Source organism: Tamandua tetradactyla, chromosome 1 (assembly GCF_023851605.1).
Source record: "Tamandua tetradactyla isolate mTamTet1 chromosome 1, mTamTet1.pri, whole genome shotgun sequence".
NCBI classification, from domain to species: Eukaryota; Metazoa; Chordata; class Mammalia; order Pilosa; family Myrmecophagidae; genus Tamandua; species Tamandua tetradactyla.
This window is the reverse complement of record NC_135327.1, coordinates 73,534,471-73,556,606: the sequence shown is the minus strand read 5'-3', so window position 1 is coordinate 73,556,606 and position 22,136 is coordinate 73,534,471. Positions and strand designations below refer to the sequence as shown.

The following is a 22,136-nucleotide window of genomic DNA, read 5'->3' as shown; positions in this document are numbered from 1 at the left end:
CTAGACCTTTATCTGATATGTCATTTCCAAATATTGTCTCCCTACAATGCAATTTTAATGGGTATGTTCTAACATTCTTGGAAATTTAAAAATTAGCTTTCACAAGCCAGTATGAGCCAGCTCCTCAGCACTCCTGGATTAGGCATCCCCAGGATGGAGGGGGAACCTGTAAGAGGCATGGCTTCCTCTACCAGGAATTTGTAGACAGGATATCTTGGAATAAAGATTTCCTAACCTGGATCTTTAGGAATGAGGAAGAGTTGCCAGGGAAGTCAGAGGTGAGAATACTCTGCGGAAGAAATGGCAAATGTTTGGGTGGTTGGGAGAATGGTACTGCAAGTGCAGAGCCGCTGGAGTGTGGAGGGCAGGATGGGGCTGGGATAAGCTCTAGGATACATCTTAAATTGAACCTTTGAGTGAAATAGACCCAAAAGACTATAGCTAGTGCATATTCAAAACTAGCACACCTTTTCCTTTGCTTTAATTTAAGAAAAGGTAGCACATTTCCATTTTGTAAAGAAATAAGGTACACATTTGACCACCTATATGGGGTTGGGCTGCACCACAACCTTTCTATCCTCTGAGTCTGAGTGACACTCCAAGGTGACAGTAGGCCCTTGGTGTGTTTAGCTAATGGATTCCCATTGGCTGGTGGATCATGTCAGCCTGCTAGTTTGCAAGCATTTGCTCATATCCCACTCTCATGAGAATTAGAAGTAAAAGAGAATTTTTTTTCCTCCAAGGATAAGAGAAAATTTTGGCTCCTGGAAACCTAAGTTGAATGGATGAAACTTTGTCAGAGTTGGCAGGCAGAAACACAATTTGGTGTGTGTTACAGCTGATCCACAGCAGAGAGAGTCCAGAGAGTTTATCTGGCTGCCATGGGATGCTACTTTGAAACTATGGAGAGGGGCTTTTATGAGGAAGATGAGAAATCAGTCTGTCTTAGTTTGCCAGGGCTGTTATAACAAAGTATCCCAGACTAGTTACTTAAACAGTAGAAATTTACTTTCTCATTATCTGGAGGCTAGAAGTCTGAAATTAAGGGGTTACCACTCCCCATCTTTCCCCTGGCTTCTGGCGGGCAACCAGCAATCGATGACATTTCTTGGCTTGTGGTGGCATAAATCAATCTCTGCTTCCATTGCATGACCTTTCTCTCTCTCTCCAAATTTCCTCTCCTCCTAGGGACAGAGATCATTTTGGATCAGGATCTCATCTTAAATTCAAAGATCTCAAAGATCTTCAAGAATCTTCAAAGATCCTCTTTACAAATAAATTCTCAAGTTAGAACTTGAACATGTCTTTGGAGGACATAATTCAATCTGGAACACTATCTTTCCTATTTGGAGTGGCCTTCCTTGGAAATTGCATTTACAAAGGACTTCTTACAGAAAATAGAAACAAGAATAGGGGTATCACCCTCATCAGACCCAGTGTGTGGAGGGAACTGAGTAGGAAGACCAAAATGTGATGGAGTTTTTCTCTAATCTGGCTATCTGCACCAGAGAAAAGCGTTTACCGTACATTAATTTGCCCATTTGTGAAAATTTCATACACAGCTTCTATATTTCAAGATACTTGGAGGTTAGATTATCAAATCTACAATATTAAAGCCAAACTGGTGGGCCCTGGTGTATGGACTTTGGCCTCCCTGGAAAGTCTGACTGCTGATCGGAGTGGAGGAAAGGGCCCAGTGACCTCCCTGGATCACTGTGACCTGTCATTTTGGGATTTGGTCAGATGGGATTTGGGTGGAATTTCCTTTTCCTTCCTCATTTCCCTTTGGTACCTGAGAGATGTTATTGTGAGCTCCAGTCCTGGCAGGCCTTAGATGTCAACAAAACTATCTGTGACGTCAGCCTTTACTTGCTGGGCTGTATTTTCAGGTCTCTGTAGACTGCCCACCACTTTCAAAGAGAAAGATGAACGTCAGAGCTACGAGAACATAAATCCCATAGAGCTTCCCTGGACATCGGTCACTATATAAAAACACCATGTAACTATTACTCTATTTTTCCTATTCTAGTCTTCTTTTTGTATGCATAATACTGCATTAATGTTTTTGAAGTAGAAATGGCTTTTAGAATTTCCTCCTTGAAACATTTCTCATTTTTTGAAATGAGGGCACAACATCAAGTCAAAGACGTCTTAGAATGGAGAAAATATGATTGAGTCTGTATTTGTTTTAGTTATACCACATTAAGATTTCAAAAGCTAGGGACAAAATAGGCAGATATGTGGCATAATTTATTACTAGAGCTTCTTCTGTTTTATACCTTTAAAAATATGATAAAGAAACTTTTACTTGCATTGATATCAGCAAGACCTAAACACAGGTTAAGCTAATACATCTTTGTTGAATTTTTTTTTCATAATTATATTCCACTTACTTTTATTGAACTCCATTATATGGTACTGGTGGTAAGAGATGTGGCTAACACTTTTTTTTTCTAGTTAAGTCTATATTCCACTTGCCTTTAATATATCCCAACCTTAGAGGTCCACTCACACTGGATTTCGCTGTTCCATTGCCTTCTTGGAATTCCTCTGCTCATTTTCACAATCAACCCCCAGTTGCCCAAGATATGTAAAGGGTTCCAAGATATGCAAATGGAGCAAAAGCCCCAGTGACCCTGGAAATTTTTCCTAGCAAAAGGTAAAGGGACGTTTCTGGACATGTGTTACTTGGAGAGACACACTTCAAATTTTTAAACCATATTTGGGAATAAAGAAAGCAAGGAAGCATTACCACGAGTGACCTTTTCTGCACAGCCCTCAGAGAGTTCTCAGAAAGCTCACACTCAATCTTTTCCTTTTAGCTAAGTTGAGCAGATTTGGTACTATCCAGTAGCTATCTTTCCTTATGATTTGTGAATAAATAGCAAAATTTGGAAACTCTTGAGCACAAGAGAATACCTCAAGTAATAAAGAATAAAGTGGCAAACCAAACTAATGTGATTTTTAAAAATCATCTACTTTTAAAAATTCAGACCATTTTAAAGTTGTTTTCCTGGCTCCTTGTCTCCTTAGGGGTGAATGGTTTAAGTAAAAAAAAAAAAAAAAAAAAAACCTGCATAAATATACTGGCTTTAAAATATAATTGCATGTTAGAAGGAAGAGCCCACTCTCAGGGTGTAGAATCAAATTTTTCTTATGGGAAAATAGGGAAGTATTAATATATCAGTGCTAAAAAAAAACAGTAAAGAGAATCAGGGCTCCTTCTAGAGAAGTCTTCCAATTATTCAACTATCACTATTTCTTCTAAGAAAACCAACTGGAATGCAGGCTATCTCTGTCCCATAGCACTCTCTCTTAATGTACATTTAGAAAATAGAGCTGTCCTAACCAACTTGTAAGAAAAGCAAACTTCCAGGTGTAAGAATGTTTTGTTTTTGTCAAATTATTCTTTCTATCAAAGAAAGGCAAGAGTGGTGAGAGTGCAGAGGCTTTGGAGGAGCTGTCTGACACTCGAGAGTGCGGGTAGTTGGGCCTGGAGCCTGCAGCTGGTTCCCAGAGCGATAAGGGGTCTCCTGGGTGGCTGCTTACGTCTGTGATCCCCTTTGAACCCAAGCTGGAGGGTTTGATTTCCATTACAAGGGTGTGAGGCACCTATGGCCACAGCAGGAAATCAGTAAGGACCATAATTACCACCTGAAGAATTATTAAAGTTTGAATGTCTGGTTTACACAGACCACAGCTGTGCCCTGATTTTCCATACCTGAAATTCACACTTTAACTTAAAAATTTCTGTTCTGCAAGTTTCCATAAGATAATTTAGAATTTAAATCATCTGCTCAAAAGGAAGGGAAATAATAGTTCTTCATAGGAGACTTTTCTTTGTATCCTAAATGTCAATGATCACAAAAATGTCTGGCTTCTCTTCACTGTAGACCTGCATTAAATATGTTATTGTCTTGACTTCAGTTTTCTGAGGATGCTTGGACAATGAAAACTCTTCTCCCCACCCAATTGACAGTAATTTGACGTTTCTTTGATGAATACTGAGTACTTTCACTTTCTGGGGTTTAAAGAACTCATCAGCACTGAATTTATAAAGTCACTTATTTAAAAAGCGAAACAGAAGAGATTGTAAGTCATCTCCTTAGGTTTATCTTTCTACTATTTGGAGGGTTCAACAGTCTCAGTATCTGTCATGCAATCAAACATGGCCATTGTGCATTGTGCAAATGCTTCCTCCAAAGTATCTCCCTGTGAATGTAACTGGATGTCAGCTGATTGATCCAAATGCTTGTACTTCCAACTGACTGGAAGATACTTGGCCTTCATTGCCTTCTGCTCCTTAGTCAAATTGTAGCCTCTCACATCTTCCTCTTGCTGCACCTGAATTTTTTTTCACTCATATATTTGTCACCATGCTGTTGCCCTTTTAAGTAATTTCTTGTGAAGTTTCAGTGTAACTTTCTGGTGAACATAGAAAGCAGAAACGCCACCTGTAGATCAGTTGTAATGTAGAGAGATGCACTGCTCTATTTGCTTGAAATCCTTATTTTTCTTATGTAAAGTTAGGGTTGAACTGGAAAAAAACTTTTATGGTTTGACTATTAAGATGTTGTACCATGCTATAAAAGTAGAGCTACAAGTCACTTTGCTAATGAAAAGCAACCAAGGCTCCTTAGACTGAATGGCAGATTCCAGAACAGAGGGAAGGGAACCCCAGAGCTTCTCATTCTGCTCACACCTATTGATTGACTTCCGGGTGAAAAACAAGGAATAGGGATGACAAAGAGAAACTGCAAGGAAGGGCATATTCCCTGGGCCTTGCTCGACCATCTGAATGCAGCCCAGGTAAAGTGATGGCAAACCTCTGGTGTAGCCTCGAAGCCCGAGTGTGCAGGGTCAAAGGAGGTGACTTCTGGAACATCCCTGGAAAGTTCAAATTTTAGGAGGTGAGACTGTAGACAGCCTGAGAAACCTGAGCTGCGGGGACAGCTGGTAAGGAACAGACCCAGGATTTCAGCCCATGTGGCTCCAACTTCAGCACCCATGTTCCTTTTTCACGGCTCTACCCTGACTTAAAGCTTCAGTTGAAGGAATTTGAATTTGGGTTGGGAATGTATTAACAATAAGCAATAAGAATTGTAGGTTGCCAGTTGTGAGCTGTTTCAGAAAGTGACAAATTCCCAAATTCTTTATGAACCTTGTTCACCAGCAGGGACGTGTCCTCCTGCTGAGCGCCCCACCCCTCCCAGGCCTTGCCAAGGCATCTCTGCCTGCTCCCCATCCCTCCCTCCTTTCCACCTCTCTCCCTGGAGTCTGGTTCTCTCCTTTCCAATCTACTAAATCCGGTCACTTCTGAGGGTCCTTCTGTGAAGTTCACCTGAGTCTCTGCTGGAGGAAGAGTTAATGATTTCTTCCTTTGCATGTCTCCTAAGATTTCTCGTTTCTGTCTAGCACCTTTTGTACTATTATTGCCCCCATATTTGAAGTCACTTTCAAACAGGCACCCAGTTTTCTTTGCTTTTCTGTCTTCCCCTGTCTCCTTGTATGTCAGATGTGTACTAAGTTTCTTTGACTCCGAAGCTGTGTGTCCTCATCTATTACATGGGAATGATCATTCCTGAGTGAGTGGCTTTAAAAGGTCTCCTCCACTGGTACCTTTGAAGTCTCAGTAAGTTTCCTTCTCTCAAGGATGACAGAGAGGGAGACAGTGACTCATGCTTATCTAAGCAGGAGAGAACTTATTTGAAAACATAATTGCCTTCTGGGGAGTGATGTTCCTATGAAAGGAAATCTCAGTTCTTTACATGTGACACTAAGGAGTTTAAGTGGCTCTTTTGTTCAGTCGAACAGAAGGGCTCTGCCTTTGGAGGTGAGAAGAGCATGAGGTGTTGGGACAGGTGGGGTAGGTGCTCAGGGGCCAGGAGTGGCAAAGCAGCCAGAGGGCTAGAGAGGATGGATACTGGATGCCAGTGTGGGATCACTGAGGCCACCCAGGCACCAAATTCAAGGTCTGTGCTTGCTTGGCCTCAGCCATGCCCTGACCCAATTGTGTATTGCATTCGTGTGTTCTTTCTCTTAAAAAGAACCACTCAAAGCCTGGACCTGTCCTTGGGGTGGGGTGGTTTGTCACAGCTAGGGGGAAATCCCAGGTAGTGGGTGATGGGATCAAACATAGGCACAAACTCCATTTCAAGTGTTAGGCTTTGGGTGGAGGTGATGTCACTGCTCTGCAGAAATTACAAACTTGCAATACAGACTCTCTGGGGTCCATGATAACTTTGTTACCTGGATGTTTGAGGCAGGTGGGGCTAAAAAAAGGATGGATGCATGATAGAAATTCCTTGGAGGTAGAAAGAAAACATTAGGCGGTTGAACTTGTTTTCTGACATGCTGGTGCCTTCTCCAGGTCCATGACTTTTCACTTTTCATGGAATGGCCCATCTAGTACCTGCATTGTAGTTACTTGAATCAGGAATGACATGGGCAGAACAAGGATGAGCCTGTCTGTCATATCTGGGACCACGATATGAAACTCGCAGGAATTAACTTGTAGAAACTTAGTGTTGGGAAAATTTTAAAAAGATCGTGGGTTTTCCTTGTGAGATGTAAACAGATTGTACTGATCGATTGATTTAATAGAATTGTGAACATCAGAAATACAGATAAATGGAGAGGAAAATGTGATGCTGAGGTTTGAGAAGTCCTTAAGGATATTTAAAACTTTTAGAAGTGTGCAGACTGTCCCTGGGAACCACCAGAGGCAGGGATGGGTAAAGAGGCAGAGTGGAATAGATAGAATCCAACTTCTTTCCCCATCCCTCCCAATCTCTTTCCCTTCCTTTCTCGTAAAAAAAAAAAAAAATTACATAAGGAAACTAAGGGTCAGGGTGGCCCTCTGCCTCTTACAAGTCCCCATTTCATCCATTGCCCATCCATTGGTGATTCCAGATGAGTGTCAGCCATGATATGTCTTTGGTTTAGTCCAGCATGGAGTTTTCCAGGGTTCCTTTGTTTAGTTTTCATTGTTTTTAACTCTTGATATTAGTCTTGTTTGGAAAGTGGGCCCAGAGCTTGATGTCCATGTGTGGCCTTTTGTGGCACTTTGAGCCCTGGGGGGCAGGGTATGGCCGCAGGTCTGCAGGGGATTGGAAGGGACTTGGCTGAGCCGGTGCAGGCTGCTCAGATCAGGTTTCCCTAGTCCAGGGATCCACTGGGAGGCCCAGGCCCTATTTTGAGAAACGGTTCCTGGCGAGGTTATCAAGTGTCATATTTTCAGTAGCAGTGTAAAAGCACCCAAGCCTTAATTAAGTACTAGCCCAGAAAACACCACGCCCAGGTTGAAACACTGATTCTGGGCCTCTATTTCTGTCCCCGTCCTTCTGTCTGCCATTCTTGGGTATTGAGGTGCCAAGTGCTATTCTTGACCAAAGACATCTTCGATAGAGAATAAAGTTATCCTAAAGAAAGTGTCATTTCCATTTGCTTTAGGCAGAAGAAAGTTCTGTTTATTAACCGGCAGACATACGATCAAGTGATTAAACTCAGGGTGGTAAAGGTATGGTTTGGTTGTTTTTATAGCAGATATACCCAAGTCTGTTAGCAGTAACCTCCAGATTGTCACAAAGTACTGCCTAGTCCCAATGCTGCACAGAACTCTTAAATTCTATTGAAGATATCAGCTGAGGGCAGTATCTTATGGATTGTCCACTCTCTGAACCAGGATTTTACTTGAGTTCATGGCCCCAAGTGAAGGGAGTTGGGTTCATTTTCCTGAGAAATTTCCAGGGCTCTGTTTGGTTCCAATCAGTTACTAGCTCGGGTTGAAAGCTGGCTAGTCAGATTTCACTGCTTTTCAGTTATTTACAAATGTAAATAGAGATAGAAAGGATTTATCAGTAGGCAGCAGTGATGCATTTCAGAGTGCACAGCATGCTAGCTAACTCATTGTTCTGAAGTTTTTATCTTAGGAGCCCCACTGGATTTTGTTCTCTTTTTGTTTTTTTCACACTTTGCTAGAAGGAACTTAATACAGTCCTGTTCATATTTTCCCACTGAAGAAGAAAAACATATTGTGCAGCTTGATGAAAGCCAATCACTGTCTTTAATATTTTCTTGCTTCTTAGGTTTGGCATCTGTTTTGCCTGTGGCGGGGGACTATGATTTACTCATTTTTCTTGCCCTTTGCCAGTTCTGTTAATGAAGCTAGAGGAGAGCGATAAGTTTTGCCATAGATGTTTTGAACCGAAGCCAATGCTAATTCGGCCAGCAGGTCTTCTTGGATGCTAATGTAAATCCGAGGGACCATCTATCACTATAAATAATTGAATGTCTATGATACCCCCAAAATGTAATGAAAGCGTTAAATAAAATTTCATTGTAATTAATGTTTATAATATTTTATTCTAGTATATTCAGGGATTTAATTGCTGTTTGTGTTTATTTTCTCTTTCACTCTTATGTAAACATCTACTTGACATTTCCATAGTTATGTGTTGGGTAATCACTCCTGGTCATTTCCATAATTATCTATTGTTTAATGTGTTAATTAGTAAACTCACTCACAACTCCCCAGGTAGTTTCATGGGATATAGCTACTAATGGCCAAACAGCCCAGGAAGAAATTTTGTAAACATTTAAGAAAAATCCATGCAAATGTCTGGTCAGTATATTTTTATGTAAACAAAATTACCCCATGCTACCTAAATCTGGGTTTAGGGATGCGGTGGGAGGGATCAGCCTTCTCCTTGGTACCTCTTTCAAGGTCTTTAGTTGTGGTTCCATTTCCAGTTTCCAGAGTTCACAGCTGGACAGGTCTTGAGGAATTGTAAATTCTATCTGCCCATAGTACCTCATCGCCTTCAGGCAAGGGGGGAAAGGAAGACACTAGGTCATTTCCTTATTTATTTATTTATTTATTTATTTTTTAAATATATTCTCTCTTCTTCTATTCTTGTTTTGGGCTCTTCCCATTTTTGATTAAGAAAATGATGGTGGAGATGCAAATGGTAACATGCACCTATTCATTGAATGGGCTGGACTCAATGGATTTTAATCCTTTCTCTGCAGATTCTCTTCATTTGGACGACGTCTTGGGCAGACCCCATAGCTTTTAGCTCTGTATCATCACCAAAACGTTTTCATTTCTCAGGTTTCAGAAAGTTCAGCCGGTCTAAATCAAAACTTCAATTCCATATCCACTTGAAAGCTTTACCCGTTCCACCTTACCACTCCCCACCAAGTCCCCATCCCACCCTGTTCAGGTGTAGTCCTGGCTTTTTCAGAGTTGTTCTTCCCCTTAGGATACTGTCTTTGGTGCCTCTGCGGCTATAGGCTGGGAAAGGAGACCACAAAGGCAAGGGGTAGGTGCTTTTCCTTCTCTGGTGCTCCCTGTAGTTCTTTCACTGCTTGTCAGTTACCCCTTTGGTTAGGCAGGCTTCTAAATGCTGTCACTTCTGTGGGGTTCTCGTGAGTGTATAGGGACACACTGAGCCCCCCCCCCCCCCGCCTTAGCTCTGCCCTCTTCCCCAACCCCTGGCAGCAGATGCCTGTCCAGATTCCTTCCTCAGCTTACCCACAGCACTTGCCTGCCCCAGGAGTTTGGCATTCTCCTGCTCCAAAAGTTGGTCCTGCAGATTGCCCAACTGCTGACCCTCTGTATCCCTGCTGCAGACACTGGCAGCTCTAGCCAGCCGCCCTCCTTCCACATTCTGTTGAAGCCCATTTCACTTCCTGTTCTTCCTCCAACCAGGACCCATGATGTACTCTCCAAAGTCCACGCGGTCAGGATGCCTGGTGGTGCCTGTAGTTCTGCAGCTCTGAAAACATTTATGGTGCATGGTGATCCAGTTTCCATGCCTCCCTGCCCCCTTCATGCATTTGTCCTGGAGCACCCTGCCAAGTTTATGGGAGAATGAGAAGCACCAGGAGAGGGCAGGAAGAATGCTACAATTAGCAGCTGCAGGAGTACTTCCAGCTGCTAGAGTGGCAGACTCATCTCAGTTCAGAGGCTTGGTCAGATTCAGGAGAAGAACGTGGTCTTATTCCACTCCATGAGACAATAGTTATGCTAGCTGAAGGTTATGTGCCGGGCACTGGGCACATGTTTCACAAGAGTGAAATGCTTGATCTTTACCACGATCCATTGGAGCAAGTGAGATGATGACCCCCCCATTATGTAGATGAAGAAAAGGAAGCAGCGAGGGATTAAATAAATAGCCTAAGTCCCCAACACTGTTTGGTGGTGCTGCTGGAAGCCGGGCGGAGTTAACCTTTGCCAGCCACGCCCCCGGGATCCTCGAGTCCCTGTTTCCCCCTTGATGCCTACCCCATCCATCTATGATGCATTTTTATAGTCAGGTCATGTGATGTCCCTTCACTGCTTCTCTTCATTCATTCACTCATTGAGCGCTGACAAAGGGTGGTGCGAATGGAAAGGGAATGGGGGTGAAAAGTTTGGATTTGGGCCATATTTGGTGGCGTGGAGATGTGAGAGAAACGGCACTGCCCACCCCACCCCCCACCCCCGTCCTGCGGGCCTCCCGAGCAAGCAGCATTTGTCAGTAACCCGGGGCGGGGGGGGGGGGGGGGGGGGGTTGGGGAGGGGAGCGGGAAACCACGGTTCTGCTTTCATTACCGAGGGTGGTGTTGCAGATGTCTTTGAGGGAGAGTCCCCTGGCAACCCTGTGAAGGGGTGACATGGTGTCAGAGACGCTTCCTGCAGGATCCAAGGGAGTGGCCCTCCAGGCGACCTGTGCAGAGTCAGAATCAACGCAATGCAGCCAATGGACTGCGTGGTGGGGCCGTGGAGGAGTTGGAAATGTTGGGTAGAAGCCCCTGCAAACTGTGCAGCCAAGGGCCTGGGTCCGAGTGGCAGGAGAGGGGACGTGGTATAGGACAGCTCTTCACTGGGCTTGGAAGCAGCAGATTTGTGTAGGGTCCCAGAGGTTGTGAGGGGAGTGAGGTGACATTTGGCCCTGGTGTGGTGAGGAAGCTTGGACAGGGAGAGGGATTGGAAGGCAGTCTGTGGGCTGCACTAGCTTTTTGCCCTGAGCCTGTTCCTGCCCCCACTCCCACCCCAATGGGAGGGGGTAGTCATGTGAAGTCTGGGGGCTTCCAGCTAGGGGGCCACAGTTAACTGGGGGATGCTATCATCCTGCACAGAGCAGACTGCAGGACCCAACAGTGGGGGGGGGGGGGGATCCTGGTAAGGGCCAGAGGGCCAAAGAGATTTCAAGCAGCTTCATCCTAAGGCTGCTACACCCTTTTGGACCTCTGGGCCCTTGGCTTGGGTGAGCGCTTTGAGCATGTCTGGCTTGTAGGTCTCCCTGTCTGCAAGGGTTTATCTGTTTGGCAGCATTACATGTAGCTCTGGGACAACAGTATTTAGTAGAAACTGAATATGACCTTTGGGCTGGAAGGAACGCACTGGCTGCAAAAAAATAATGAGCATCTGGTCGCATAGTGCCCCCTACGCCCCTACCCCCGTGGGGTGGGTACGGGTGTTAAGAAATCTCAAAACTCCTTCAGGAAATGAAGGTGCTAAAGATGGTGGGAATTGCTTCATAAAAATTAAATGCTCTTCGCACGAGGCTGGTTAGCAAGTGAAAGGTCTGATGTGTATCTCAAAGAATAATTAAGCATTGTCCTCAGGGAACAGCTGCGTGGCCCACCCTGGCAAACTTGGTGGTGGTGGTGGACGCATGTGTGAGAAAGAAGCCGCCATTGCTGCAGGTATCTGCACAGAAGGCCACCTTTGAATGGGCTCTCCTCTCCCTCCCCGATAGCTCTTCCTTTTTAATTGTCATCTTCTGATTTGGAACGTTTGTGACTATGAACCAGGGAATCAACACAATTCATGCAGTTTCTTTCTGCCAAATGATGGTAAATTTCGTTTGTCAGAAGCGCCAGCAGCCCCTCTCCATGCCCAGGCATATGCAAGCTGGCGCTGTGGCTTTGGTCGGGAAACTCCGCATCAGGTGGCCCCTTTATTAATAAGTCACTAGGCTAGATCGGATGGGAGGCCTGAGCTCTTTCTCATGCACTGCTTCGCCTCCCTCCTCCTAATCCTGGAAGGATCCAGGGACTGCTTCTTTCCTTTCGTTCCTGGGATTGCCCTGGACAGAGAGCCACCCCGAGACCAAAGCAAGGGACAGCTTGCCATGCACGAAAGCATTGCCAGGTGGTTTGGGAATCAGTAAGTGTTCTCATGGGCTCTATTTAATTTAATGTGATAAGAATGTTGAAACCTCGGTAAACGCGCACTGCCTAATTTCTGGAAAGAGATATCCTTTTTATGTAATGCTCAACAATGCAGTAACTCTTGCTTTTATCTGATACTTGGAGACTGCGCGACTGTGTTCAGCTTCGGCATTGAGTATTTGCCGATAGTTAAATGATCCACAGCTGCCATCTCACTCTTAGTTCACTGGGAGTTGGGTAATAGCTGTGGGATTCAGCTCTCAAATGTTCCTTTCTTTGAATATTTATTTGATGTGCGGTGAGATACTTGTTTTCACATTTATACAGGCACCTGAGTTTAGAGTTTGGTGAGTGTTATGGATATCTTTTTGTTATTATGTCTTTGACAATCCTATCAAGAAGGCTAATCTTTTAATTTTGAATTACAGAAAGCTTCCCCCACCCCCAGGTCAAAACTGTGAAATTCTACAGTGAATAGGATTTCTTGGAGATGGTTTTGAATACATTTGCAGGATAAAGGAGCTTTTATTAGGCATCTGGAGGAGCTAGCTCCTACTTCTGCTCTCACAGAGGCAGGGGGTTCACTGAGTCCCCGCCTCCTTTTAATCTCAAAAAATAAACCCACTAACGATAAAAATAATCATAATAGCTCCGGGTCACTGAGCACAACTGTGGACTAGTCCGCCATAGACACTGCATGTATTGTCTCGTTTAATCCTGACGCTGAGCCTATCTGAGAAATGCTGAGATCTCTCTCCATTCAGCTCTGGAGGAAACTGAGCCTTACAAATTACAGTAATTTGCCTGAATAAAGTAATCTGCTGGAGGGGACACAGCTTGTCAATATCATAGCTAGATTTAACTTCATTTTTACTGAATCCAGAGCATCTACTAGGGCCGGGTGGATGTTTTGCAGCCTTGAAGGGTTTCTGGGGGCTGTCTCCCAGGAGACAGCACCTTTGGGTCCCACTGAAATGCAGAAGTTTTCTGGGCAGAGCCATTTCCCTGTGGTTATTGGCACAGGGGACTTTGCCTGTTGCTTACTGTCTTTAGGGCATACTTCTCTTTGTACCTGCCCATTGAGTGGTCATTTTCCTAGGGATATAGTCTCTTAATTTGAATGTTTGATAGATACATATTTAAGCCCCTACTTAGCTGGATCTTCAATTGAATGTTTCTCTCATTGTAAGTTTTGTTTTTAAGGGCCAAGACAGCATGGAAAGCATCAGAGGGATTTTCCAGATTTCTCTTCTTCTCTATTGGAACTAATTCTTGCCTTGGAAAGGAAATTGACCTGATCTTGGTGTAGCTGAGAGGTTGGAATTTTGATTGCTGAATCGTGTTCTTTTTTGCTTTCTGATATGTTTGGGGTGGACAGTGGGGGATGCCTAAAGTCTCTGAACTGTGGTTCAGCTGCCCTGATATCTGAAGTGAGTGTAAAAGCCCTTGTCTTGTGCCTCTGTGACTGTTAAGAGCTGTTACACCTTTTATCTGGTCATTTTCTTATAGGGCAAAGGCCCTAATGCTAATGAAGAATTTGAAGTCAACCATGAACTAGCCTCTGCCCCAATATTTGTAAATCATATCAGCTAGATTATGCTATTGAAAGATATCTTATCTCCCTTCCTTTTTGGCTTACACCTTTAGTACTGAAGTGATAGCTCTGCCTCCCCTCCTTTCAGTTTATATTCTACTGAAATGACGATGATAACACTGTCTCCTTTTCTGCTTTGAACTTGTTATTTGAAATGATGTCATCTTCCCTTGCTAAAATCCTTAAAAACCTTGAACCTCCTAAATTCAGAGAGCTAGATTTTAGACTGCTTGGCCATCTGCTCTCCTGCTGCATGCTTAGTGGTGGACTCTTTTTCTCTTTGAAACCCCGGTGTCTCCAGAATTGGTTATTGAGCACAATGGGCAAAAGAACCCACGGCCTTTGTCCATAACACTGGGAGGTGCTGGACACTGCGAGGAGTTTGTAACCTGGGGTCCGCACACTCAAGAAATGTTCTGCAGAAATTGTGTGTGCATGAACCAACCAGGGGAGAGGCTCCAGAGCCTTCGCCAGACCCTTAAAGGAGTCCCTGACCCTAAAGATGATCGGGAACCCTGAGGAGTGGCCCAGGGTCTGGTCCAGTTCAGCCACCTGCCTGGATATCAGACCTGGCCAAGTTCTTCCTTCTCTCTGTGACTCTACCTCATCCGGGAGTTCCTATTATTCCATGAAGGGGTTGAATACTGTTCCTGGGATTCCTTCTGAACCACTGTGGAGCCAGTGAGAGCTGAATGAAGTTCTTAGGGGCTCTAACTCTGCTAAAAACAAGGCTTGTCCAGACATCCAGGTCACAGCAGAGTGCTCATCTCCATGACCAGGGGCCTGGAAACCTTCACACAAGAATGGTAAGTGCTAACCCAGCTACTCCCATTACAACTGCCTTGGGCATTCATTTCAACACCATTCAGCCAGACTCCTAGGAACTTGTTGTTTTTGAGAAATAACTAAGGCATAGGGCAGTGGCGCATAATGGTGAGGGCAGCATCCTAGACTGAGAAAGACCTCTTTTGGTGTTCCAGTTTTACCAGCTGCTGACCATGAACAAGTTGCTTAACCTCTTTGATCCTCAAGAATTCCATCTAGAAGTGGGAAGAGTAAATTTGCCATGTAAAGTCATGAGGATTCAAAGTAACATTGAAAAAATAAATAAATAAATAACATTGATAAAGTCACATAATGGTGGACACATACGTGTTCAGAAAATGGGGTTCAGAGGACCAGATTAATGTTAAATGTGGAGACATGGGAATCCAGTTCTGGATGAGAGGATGCCTCATTGACCTCTTTGGACCTGTCTGCCTTCTGAAGCCCTCTGCAGTTTTCTTGGTGTTTGGCTCAAGTTTGGGAGCATCCACCTTTCTCTGCTAACAACACTGGGCACTGGTGTGGCAGCTGAATTCCAGTGGAGATAACCTCACTCACTCAGAGAACAGATAGTTACTGAGTTAGCTTCTCTGTGCCTCATACTTTGCTTGTCAATGTTGAACAAAAAGCCATGGTCCCTGTTCTAGTTTGCTAGGTGCCAGAATGCAAAATACCAGAAACAGAATGGCATTTAAAAAGGGAAATTTTATAAGTTGCTAGTTTACAGTTCTAAGGTCGAGAAAATGTGCCAATTAAAACAAGTCTATAGAAATATCCAATCAAAGGCATCCAGGAAAAAATGCCTTGGTTCAAGAAGGCTGATGAAGTTCAAGGTTTCTCTCTCAAGTGGAAAGGTACATGTAAACACAGTCAGTTTCTCTCTCATCTTGGAAAGGCATATGGTGAACATGGTCAGGGTTCCTCTCTCGTCTGGAAGGGCACATGGTGAACACGGCATCATCTGCCAGCTTCTTCTCCTGGCTTTCTGTTTCATGAAGATCCCCAGGAGGCATTTTCCTTCTTCATCTCCAAAGGTCGCTGGCTGATGGTCTGTTTCTCGTGGCTATGTCATTCTGCTCTGCTCTCTCAATTTCCCATTCTCCAAAATGTTTCCTCTTTTATAGGACTCCAATAAATCAATCAAGACACACCCAAATGGGTGGAGACATGTCGTCACCTAATCCATTTTAACAACCACTCTTGACTAATTCACATCATCCAGGGAGATGATCTGATTACAGATTCAAACATACAGTATTGAATAGGGATTATTCTACCTTTATGAAATGGGATTTAGATTAAAATATGGCTTTCTAGGGGGCATACATCCTTTCAAACCAGCACAGTGCCAGTGGTCTTAGATTTTAAGTCTAGAGCCATGAATGATCATAAACAGCCAAACAAAAAATATATGAATGCTAATTTGAAGAAGTGGTCTGAAAGAAACTTCTTTTTTTTGACATTAATTTTGGGATCTAAAGGATGTGAAGGAGTCAAGCGGAAAGGAAATAGCACATCAAGCAGGGGCAATAGCATGTGCAAAAGCCCTGAGGTGGGAGAGCTTGCATATTCAAGTTACTGAAAGGAGGATGGTGTGGTTGGAACCTAATAGAAATGGAAAGCTGTCATGGTTGGGTTCATGTGTCAACTTGGCCAGATGGTGGTGTCAGTTTGTGTGGTTGGGCAAGTGCTGGCCTGTCTGTTGCTCTGAGGACATTTCATTGAATTAAATCATGATCACATCAGCTGCATTCACAGTTGATTGCATTTGTAATCAGCCGAGGGGAGTGTCTTCTGCAATGAATGACACTTAATCTAATCACTGGAAGGCTTTTAAGGAGGATTCAGAAGAGACAGTCTCTCTTCCTGCTTCAGTTAGTGAGCTTCTCCTGTGGAGTTCATCCAAACCCTTCATAGGAGTTGTCAGCTTCACAGCCTGGCCTACAGATTTTGGACTCTACATTCCCATGGCTATATGAGACACTTTGATGAATTTTATATCTGTGAATATTTCCTGCTGATTCTGTTTGTCTAGAGAACCCTAGCTAATACAAAGGCCGAGGCTGGAGAGTGGATAAGGTGGGAACACTCAGCGTTAGAGACCATGTGAAGGCATTTTATTTTAGTGAAAGCATGAAGAAAAACACTAAAAAGGATTTTAAGGAGGGACTTGATAAATGTTGTAATTTATGTTTTTAAATGATAGCTCTTTTTGGAAACAATCAGAAGGAAGCAAGTGGTAAGAGGAGGAATGGAGCCAAGAGAAATCACGTGGAGATTATGAGTGGAAATTTTGTGCAATGTGTGACAACTTCTTCATCTTGCTTCCAGTCAGGATTCTATGTCAGGCCTCCAGAATATTCTGGAATATCTCCTTCTGTGTCCCATAAGAAAGAAAAGTCCCTTCAGCAGCATTGTCACCCCCTTTCCTTTTCATTTGGCCTTGGTGGAAAGGAACAACAATGGTCTCGTCATTCCTTATAATTGCTGCTTTACATTTTTGAGGAGAGTTTTGAAGTCCATACTTTTCCATCCTGATTGTGTCCATATTTCTTTATCTTTTTTTTTTTTTCTATATGCTATAGAAGAAAATAGTTAATCTTTTGGCTTGTGCCAACCTTAGCCAAGGCTTATTGCTGGGTATCACCCTAAAGTATATGAACATCTGAAGGCCCCTCTCTGAAATCTGAAATCTCAAGAAAGGGTTTTGAGTGGACAAAGCTGATAGAGAGTAAAAAGGGGAAGGAGACTGCTCCTGAGAAGCAGTTCCAGGGAGGCCTTACCACTCAGCCCAAGTCCTGAGAAAGAGTACATGGGTCTAGGTGAAGGGTGATCTGTTTGGGGCATATGGGTAGTTGTAGTGTCCCACTGCACAGGAGGAGATGGGGAGGAGATCCTGCTTCTTTCCACAATTTTTTTTTTAAATTTCATTCATAAACCATATAATCTATCTGAAGTGTACAATCAGTGACTCTTGGTATAATCACAAAGTTATGCATAAATTACCACGATTTGAGAACATTCTCATTTCATCCAAAGAAAAAAATCCCATACCCCTTATCTCCTTCTATTATTGACACTTAGCTTTGATATAGTCCTTTGGCTTTTGTCACAATTAATGAAAGAACATTACAAGGTTACTGTTAACTGTAGACCTTAGTTTACATTAATTGTATTTTTTCCCATGTAATCCTATTATTAACACCTTGTAATGGTGGCATATGTTTGTTCTGGTTTATTTAAGAACTCTCTATATTTTTACACTTAATCACTATTGTTATCCACTCTAGGTTATGCTGGTTATAGGTCCAGGTTTTGACCCTCTAACTTTCCTTCTGGTGATATACACAACACTAGCCTTTCTCTTTCAACTATACTCAAACTGCACTTTTTAATTACACTTACACTATTGTATTAGCATCACCCAGTATTGTGCTATTCATTTCCAAACCTTTACAATGAACCTTATAAAACATTCTGTACTCCTTAGTCATTGATTGCCCAATCTCTGCTTGCTTTCTATCTCCTGATAACCTGTGCTCTCAAATTTAATTCTTAGAGTTTGCTCATTATAGTTAATTTATATTAGTGAGACCATACAATATTTGTCCTTTTGTTTCTGGCTTGTTTTGCTCAACATAATGTCCTCAAGGTTCATTCACCTTGTTGCCTGCCTCATGACTATCATTCCTTTTTGCAGCTGCACAATATTTCACGTCTACATCCTTGTATCGTATGTATACATCGTAGTTCGCCCTTCCCCTCATCAGTCAATGGACCTTTGGTCACTTCCATCCATTGGCAACTGTGAATAATGCTGCCCAAAACACCAGTGTGCAAATGTCTATTCATGTCCCTGCTTTGAGTTCTTCTGAGTATATATCTAGCGTGGGATTGCGGAATCATATGGCAATCTATACTTAGCTTCCTGTGGGCACAATAGTGTCTTGAGGTGGAGTATTCGAGGAGGCTTGCCCTGGGATGGAGTTTTTGACCATGTTGCCACGACTGAGACCCTGGGCCTGTTGAAATTCTGGCCCAGAGCAGAGCATCCTTTGCTCACATGGGGGTCTCCCAAAAGGCTTTAGCACACCCTGGGAATCTTGGCTGTTACTGTGATTGTGACCTGAAAAACATGTGCTCCTTTTTGCTTCAAAATTCCAACTCTCTGTGCAGATAAATGTGCTCCCTCTCTTCCACCCCCTACCTCCAGTCCTATAAAGGATGCTTTGTCCTAAAATGCTTGAGCTTTGGGGTCAGATGGGCCATGGAAATCACCCACTGGCTTGGGCAAGTCTGAGGAGGCTCTCAAAGGAGCACAGGTGCTTGTATACTTGTATATGTTTCCTGAAGAATGGTCTTCCATGTGAGAGAGCCGTTCTCTTTACTTCCATGTTCAGCTTTTGAAAGTCGGAAGCTGCTTGGCTTGGCCAAGTCGTTCCTGGGCATCAGTGGGGAGGCAGATGTCCCACCATCTCTCTCACCATCAGGTATGCCAATTGGAGATGATCTAAAGTAACTTGAATGAGCAGCAGCAAAATACCAGATAATACCAAAGAGCTCCACTCCCACCGTGTATCTCCAAATTGAGCAACGCATGGATCCATTTCAAATCAAAGGAAACAAAAGGGAATGTGGACTCCCTTGTAAATTAAATGTATTACAATTTTGTTAAATATTTGCAAACATATATTTTGCTCCTTTATAAACTAAAACCAATTTTACAGAATAAAACACAAAAGTCACATTAGCAAATTAATTATTGTAGCATGATGTAGGCACTAACATTTATTATAAACTCCAGCATTTCCTGGTCCCTGACCTGAGCACTTTTACATTCTATCTTTGCAGCTATCCTACGAGGTCACTCTTGTTTTCCAGAGCTTCCTCAAACCACACAACTAGTCAGTGGCAGAGCCAGGATTTGAGCCCAGCTGGCAGACTGTGTAGACCTCCCTCTGATTCATAACTCTCTACTGTCTCTCTGTGGTTGATGATAATTGGGCTGAAATCTCCAACATTTATTTAACATATAAAGAGCTTTGTTTCATTATGGTGCACATGAGTTTCTTAATTTTCAGATAATGACCATAATTTGCATCAATGCTATGGTCAATTACAGTTGCTTTTCTTTTTAATGCACATAACATAACAAGACCCCATCAGTTCAATAGACCAGTTTAATATGCACCCAAACACAATGCTGAAAACAGTTAAATGAAATACTCCTCCTTGCCTAACACCACACACAACAGTTAACAAGTGCCCCTGGGTGCCATGAGATAATTCAGCTGCTCAACACTGTGCCATCACGAGCAAACCCTTCATGTCTCAGACCCTTTATCGTCCCAAACCCAAAGCCAAACCCTTGTGCTGGACCCAAGCCCTAACTGTGAGGTAGACTCCAGATGACCCAGTGTAAGCTGATACCAAGTTTTAAAAATTGAAATAATTACACATGTTAAAATAAACACAAAAACAAAATCCTTTATCCTCTGAGCGGCCAGCAAATTCATTTGGAGATCTTTGGATCTTGTTAGACTCCAGTTTGAAAAAGAATGTAGTATAAGTTAGGGGAGAATTCCCCCCCCCCCCCCCAATTTTTTCTTAGTCACTTATGAATTCTGTAATCACTTCAGAATTTTGTGGTATCTCACTCAGTCACATTTGGACCTCACTAAGTTTCCACATTGTCAGGATACATGTTTTTGCTCTGAATGCACTTAACATGGTGCGAAATAAATGTTAGATATATTCACTGGTTGAATACCCTTTTTGTGCATGAGATTCCTGCCAATCTTTGGAAACCTTGCCTTGTACAAACTGCATAGTGAAAGACAATGAGTAGGAGAAAAGTGTTAAAAATGCTAAGGAGGGAGGGAGAGAGAGAGAGAGAGAGAGGAGAAAAGATGGGTGACATGTTTTAAGCCCACTCCTTACAAAATGGAAATAAAGTGTGAACTCCCCTGGGGTTGCTGGGAAGGTGACTCCTCTTTAGGGGTGGGATGTAGGAATGAGAGGAAGTTATGAGTTCACAAGAATTTGGCTTGTTCTGAATTCTTCCTAGCTGGCAGGCCCCAGTTTGCAACTTTCTGAACATCTCACTCTCCAGGCATTTCCATCTTGAGAACTAGCATTCTTCAACAGCCTCTCCTGATCTCAATCTATGCTTCTGGCTCCTTTCTCATTAGCTCCTAATACAAACACTACATCTTCCCAAAGTGAAATACATACTGTTCTTAGAACATGCTCCTAATTTCTCTGCAATCCTGCTAATTTGGCTCCCTCTACCTCTAATTCTTTCTAATCCCTGCCTCTTCGTATTGCAGCCTGTGAAAATTCTATGTAGCTTTCAAAGCCAAGCTGCATCAGCATGTCTTTACTTCTCTTTCTCTGATGACCCTCATGTAAACTTGATGATTAGGTGCTCGAATTCTACTTGTTCATGAACTTGCTTTCCTGAACTCTAGTCTATGTATGTGCTCCTTATGTTGTTCACACCTGTCCATAGGAAAAACCTAAGGCTTCACACAATCTAGTCTTCGCTTAAACTCCCACCTCATTTCAAACCATCTTCTCTTGGGTTCACTACACTTTGGGCTTTCTTGTAATTTTTCCCGTGTTCCAAGCTCTTGCCCACCTCAGTGCCTTCAGAATGCCCCTCCTTGCCTATGACAGCCACATACCTGCTCTTTTTTCCCTTGCTTTCTCCTCTTTACTTTTCATATCACCACTGAAAAGTCACTCCCCAAAATTTCCTGAACTGAGCCCAAATAGGAATTCCTATATCATTCCTTTTTAGTGTCTTTTCTTCTCCTTCATTGCACTTATCTCAGCTTTACCTTCATCCTTTCTTTTGTTAGGTATTTACTTGTGTGATCGCCTGTTCCTTGTCATTCTATTCTTGCAGACCATGAGCTTCTGGAGGACAGGGACCTCATCTGTTGTATTCTGTTTATGATGGTAATTATCGAAGACCTTAGGATACTGTGGGGACTTAGTAGACACTAACCAAATATTAGCTTAATGAAGTCATGCTGGATACACAGTTTGGCTCCTGCATGTAGAAGAACTTAAATAAGTGTGCAAAACAATGTTTCGTTATGCAAAACCTGCAATTTCTGTTCCTCTCTCTTTAACACTTCTTCTGAAGCTGGGGTTTTCAGATGTTAATGCGCCTAGGATCACCCAGGAGCCTGTTTAACTGAAGTTTCAGATTTAGTAGGTGTGGGGCAAGGCCAAGGAGCCTGGGTTTTTATTCCATAGACAGGGGATTCTCTTGCAAGAGGTGCCCAGACTTCTCAATGGGAAATACCTCCCAGCCCTGGGCCGTCCAGCAGATAGAAGTGAGTCAGACAGGCTTGTCCAGCTGCTGACAGGAAGAATGAGGACGCTCATGAAGGCCAAGTGACCCTTGGAACTAGATGCAGTTTATTTACAACTTCCAAACTCCCTTCCAGAAGGAAGCAAACTTGCTACCGCTGAAGCATCCCTGGGGAGAGAATGACTGAATACCATCTGCCTGTAGCCTAAGCAGACACAAGTGAGCAAAAAC

General features: G+C 43.2%; 1 protein-coding gene and 1 pseudogene across 8 annotated transcripts in view; one reads left to right on the top strand and one right to left on the bottom strand.

Moving 5' to 3' along the window:
* Positions 1-22,136, top strand: part of COBL (cordon-bleu WH2 repeat protein) — a 334,049-nt gene that overhangs the window by 80,590 nt on the left and 231,323 nt on the right. The window contains exons 1-2 of one of the 8 annotated variants that reach the window (XM_077119313.1): positions 1,249-1,999; positions 14,391-14,562. The exons of 5 other annotated variants lie outside the window; for them this stretch is intronic. In XM_077119313.1, coding sequence (XP_076975428.1) covers positions 14,528-14,562 — 35 coding nt within the window. In that variant the 5' untranslated portion in view covers positions 1,249-1,999; positions 14,391-14,527. Of the gene's footprint in view, positions 1-1,248; positions 2,000-13,365; positions 13,479-14,390; positions 14,563-22,136 lie in introns of those variants that run through there. 2 more of the 8 variants (XM_077119320.1, XM_077119315.1) reach the window with 2 other exon arrangements.
* LOC143684869 (protein archease pseudogene) lies at positions 3,848-4,176 on the bottom strand (annotated as a pseudogene).